We start from the raw sequence: 4,615 nt of genomic DNA, 5'->3' as shown, positions 1-4,615 counted from the left end.
GGGCATAGATCTGCGCTCGTCTTCGAGAGACTACTTGTAGTTTTACTATATTTTGAGCTGTGGTTTTATTCTGATTTGAGGAATACATGTACTTAAAATAAATGTTACAGATATTGATTGCCTCTTATTCTACTTTTATCATAAAGTGCGCACAAGTTCTCACTGTTTGTGAGCTGAGATTCAAAGACGATGGCGGGTCGGGTGGAAGTTCATGTACATGATGTACAATGGACAAAGGATGTGAGTAACACTAACAATGCCTTACATATTTTACGGTATTGAAACGAAGTAGCTTATACTTATACAATGAAGGAGCTAAATTACAGTTGAATGTTGAGCACCATTCAACGGCCCTTGCCATCATATTGTTCATTTTTTAATGTCTAGTAGTAAACATAATTAAACAGGTCGCACCCCCCTTCAAGAATGCAGAGGGTCCTCTCCTTACCAAGCGAAGAGTAAACATTATCATAAATAAAAGTAAAAGACCATGAAAGTGGTAGGGCCACTAAAAGTTCAGAACACTGAACTACTGAGGTGTTACAAATTACAATGCCTTTATTTGTAATGAGCGAATAAGTTAACACAACTGTACATGAAACATCTTATGGTTCTTTCAGATTAGCACCATAAACAACTGTATGAGAACATTTATAATGGATTTCTCTCCACCTGAAAATCCCTTGACAACTGTTTGCACGAGAACATTTTCAATACTTTGTATACAGTTGGACCTACTCTAATGGCCACCTGTATACGACAATGTGCAAAACAGCCGCTTCCAATTTCCTCCCATGAATTTTATTATACATGTAATGGTAGGCCTACCGTGTAAAACGTCCACCTGTCTAAGATGGCTTCTTTTCTCCTCGACAATGGAGGCCGTCTTCGATGAATATGATACATATATAATATACACCGTATTAGCCCATAGCACACCGTGGAATTGTAAGCTCTCGTGATCTTGTTACGGGGCAATTCAATTCTACTTCAACTTTCTTTCATCACTGATCAACGATGAAAAAAGCTTAGCAATGAAAATTGTCAGATCTTATGGACATTGGTGTGCTTAATCCAAATATTGTTATGTTGTTAGTTTTCATTAATCAGGTCCGCTTTTTAGCAGAATTCACATATTTATATAATTTCAGGCATTCTTGATTTTGTCAGGGGAAGTAAGAATGACAGGCTCTATTGAAAAAGGGAAGTAACTTTTATTACATGTATTTCCAGAAAGACAATGTATTATTCACAAGTGTTGTGTATTTGCATAGTGTCCCGTATCACATTGTAAAAAATGACACATTCCGTTATTCAGTTTATTGTATACAAACAACGCTAAAAATAATACAAACTAAAATTCGAAAGACAATGCAAGAAAGCTGAAGAGTGTTTTTAATTAATTGCGTAATAAAGTCACTATGAAATTTCTACAGGAGATCATCATTTGATGATCGTTTATTAAAGCTAATGTAAGCGGTTTCTACTATTTAGTTGTGACGTTGAATTCTGGAACTTAGTATCAACCCACAGTGTTTTCTGTGTTTTTTCTTTGTGGTGCTACAAAGTCAGGACGGAAAAGGCAAGCGTCGGTGATGCTAACTAAGTTGAAAGAGGTCATATTAGCTGAACCAGACATTAAAAGAGTAACGTGTGATGACACATTTGATTAGATAAGGATTTCAATCGAGAAAAAGATGTTACATAATGAACTGAACTTTACAGAATAAAATTATATTTTTGACATTCATACACACGTGGGATTTTATGGGTTTATGTTTAAATGAATCAAAGAGAAAAAAATGCGCCGCATGCTATAAAAAAATCCTGACCTAATCAAATCTGGTATAAGATTTTCGCTATCATCCTTTATGACCCAAATGAAAATCACTTTCACATGCCTTAGCCCAAAATGTGTGTGACATTTTAGGGATTTATATAATTTATGTTTAAATGAAACAATGAGAGATTTTAAAAAATACGTATTGTATCGGAAATCCTCTCCTGATAAAGAAAAAATCCGACACCAGAATCCGATTTTACAACACAAATGCCGTATGAAATTTATTACAATATTATGCATAATATAGATATGCCTAAGCCCAACAATTTTCAAAATTTGGTCGACAGTGTATTATCGACCCATTTTAATAGCTGCTGTGTTTGCTAGCTGTTTGTTACAATGTCACAAAATTATAATGTACTGGTGTACTGGTATTTGGTGCGGGACACGTATCTTGGAGAATGCTTAGTTTTGAACACATGGATTTTGGGACTTTCGTCAACTCATGACCAGGACAGAGGCTAGGTCTTTTTGTTTTGTGTTTTGGTGTATGCAAGGAAATCACTCGGCTACTGGTAGTTTGGGCCCAATGTCGGTTCAGAGCACCACCTTTTCCCGTCCTTTATAACTGGGCCTATCTATTACATGTATAACCAAGCGAAATGTCCACTGATAACGGTGGTTGACCTCAGAGCTCAGGTTCTGGTTCTTTCTGTTGGAATTCGACTGACTGTCTACTCTCTGTCACAACGAGAGAGCGGACGATTAGACGGCACAGCACCATCGGAAGGTCTTTATGGCTTATTTTACCTTGTCGCTTCTATCGATCTGTGTTGGTTATCACCTGTCCAAAATGGCGTTGTGTCGATGAACTTCACTTTACCCAACCTTAGAATTTCTCTACAATTACAAAGAACACCCATCTACAATTACATACAAGGTCAAGGAGTAACTACAAACTTGCCAGGTTAAGCGGTTTCATTTTCATATATCAGTGGGTGGATGGTGGCTGCTCTGGTGTGGTTTGCTCCTTCTTTCCTATCAAATACCTGTCGTCCTGATCTCTCCTCCTCCTCCTTTATAATTTTTTTTTTTTTTTTAACATTTGTTACTCTCTTCTAACACATCTTATCTTCTGCTTTTATATGACCTTATAGTGTTGCAAGTGCCGTAAAACTTTTACTTAAACTAAAACTATTTCCATATTAGGTTAGGGTTTTCCCCGTGTCAGTAGAGGCAAACAGCCAAGAAACAAATCAAGACTAAAGTAAACAGAATATTTGAGTGCTCAGGAATGTCAATCCTCAGCTTATTCTCGGTTGTAGAGAACCTGTTTACTACTGGTGTGATCAGTGTATGACCGAAATCACGTGAGGTATCAGTCTAATTCAGATTCCAACAAGAGAGAGCTGTTGGACTTGAGCTCAGCCTTCGACGTTAGTAACTTATATCCCAGATCTGGCAACACATCGCTGCACCATCTGTCCACCTCCCTGGCCTCATCGAAGCTAACCCGGTGCCTCCAGGCATCCATAGCTTCCGCGGAGCTCGCTCGGACTGTGCCAAACAGGCTATCGTCTGCCCTTGCAGAAGTGATGGAGTTAACAAAGTCAACTACATTGTCGGTTAAGTCCATGCCGATGAAACGGTAAATGTCCCTAGCGTACTTCAGCGGATTCAAAGCGCCGTGTTCATATCGAACCATCTTGACCCTGTCCGGATAGCGAAGAGTGAGTCGTTTTAAGGCACCGATGTCTTCCCTGAGCTGAGGACAGATGATCTTCAGACTCTGAGTGAGGTTCAGCTTGAGAGGGTTGATCAGCGCAGACAGCTGGGAAGTTATCACTGCCCGAGGGTCTCTGCACAGGGGAAGACAACATACGTTATAAAGTAATTACTGTTCAGAGTAATCCGAGTTTTGACGAACAGATAATTTAGGTTGTACGCGCACAACAATGTTTCGTACTTTCTGAAAGTGAAGGTGTCCCTTGGCCGGAAATAACTTGGTTTTTCAGTACGTAACTTCTACATTTTTGGTAGTAAAACGAGGTGGAGATTTTTGCAGCCCTCACGACATGTACATTTATATGACTTCAATGATAAATATATACAAATTGTCATAGTGATATGGTTATGGTGCAAATGATCTCACAAGTTTCTTCAGGACATAGTCAAAACTGTGTTTTGTTTGTATAAGCAGAGGGGCATAGGCCTACTTTATGACCTTGTTCTATCAGTAAGCAAATACATATCCTACTACTAATGGAGCTAAGGCCAAATTTTGCGAAAGGTATATTCTCAGAAACTATCCAGTGAAAAAAATATGAAACTTTGCCAGTACCCATAACTTGAAACGTAGTGTTGCATTTTTACTAGTTTATAATAATGAGAAGATAAGCAAACGCAACAATACCTTATCAAATAGAGAATTGCACTATTACTGTTTTCTCTCAACATGTTTTCCGTCCAGTCTAGCCTGAAGCGGATGGTTTTCACGAGCATCAACGGACGGGTCAGGCACAACCTGAGCATTCTTGAGAAGCAGTTCAAGTAAGTCTTGCATTTGGTCTGTTGACGGGATGAAAGGATAACAAAAGGGTAACGCTATTAGTAATTCCGTCAACAAGAAAGTTAATATGTAAATTATATTTATTTTCGCCCTTATCCGAGAAAGCTAGGTGTAAGATCTTACCTACCCTAAGATCAGGGGTGTGGCTAAAAGACAACTGAAAAGAAGATTTAAGGAGTAGCCTACTTGTGTGTGTACGCGCGCGCGCGCGTGTGTGTGTGTGTGTGTGTGTGTGTGTGTGTGTGTGTGTGTGTGTGTGTGTG

The 4,615-nt window shown here is 38.8% G+C and overlaps 1 protein-coding gene across 1 annotated transcript in view; it reads right to left on the bottom strand.

Moving 5' to 3' along the window:
* Positions 1-2,928: 2,928 nt before the first annotated feature.
* LOC101855518 (carbohydrate sulfotransferase 1) overlaps positions 2,929-4,615 on the bottom strand; it is a gene marked incomplete in the record, with an annotated part of 6,348 nt that continues 4,661 nt past the window's right edge. The window contains 2 exon segments of the mRNA XM_005106555.3: positions 2,929-3,642; positions 4,197-4,351. Of these exon segments, the coding sequence (XP_005106612.2) occupies positions 3,162-3,642; positions 4,197-4,351 (636 nt within the window).

The sequence above is a fragment of the Aplysia californica genome, unplaced genomic scaffold (genome assembly GCF_000002075.1).
Source record: "Aplysia californica isolate F4 #8 unplaced genomic scaffold, AplCal3.0 scaffold00543, whole genome shotgun sequence".
NCBI classification, from domain to species: Eukaryota; Metazoa; Mollusca; class Gastropoda; order Aplysiida; family Aplysiidae; genus Aplysia; species Aplysia californica.
Note: the sequence above shows the minus strand (reverse complement) of the source record. Positions and strands in the feature narration are given on the sequence as shown.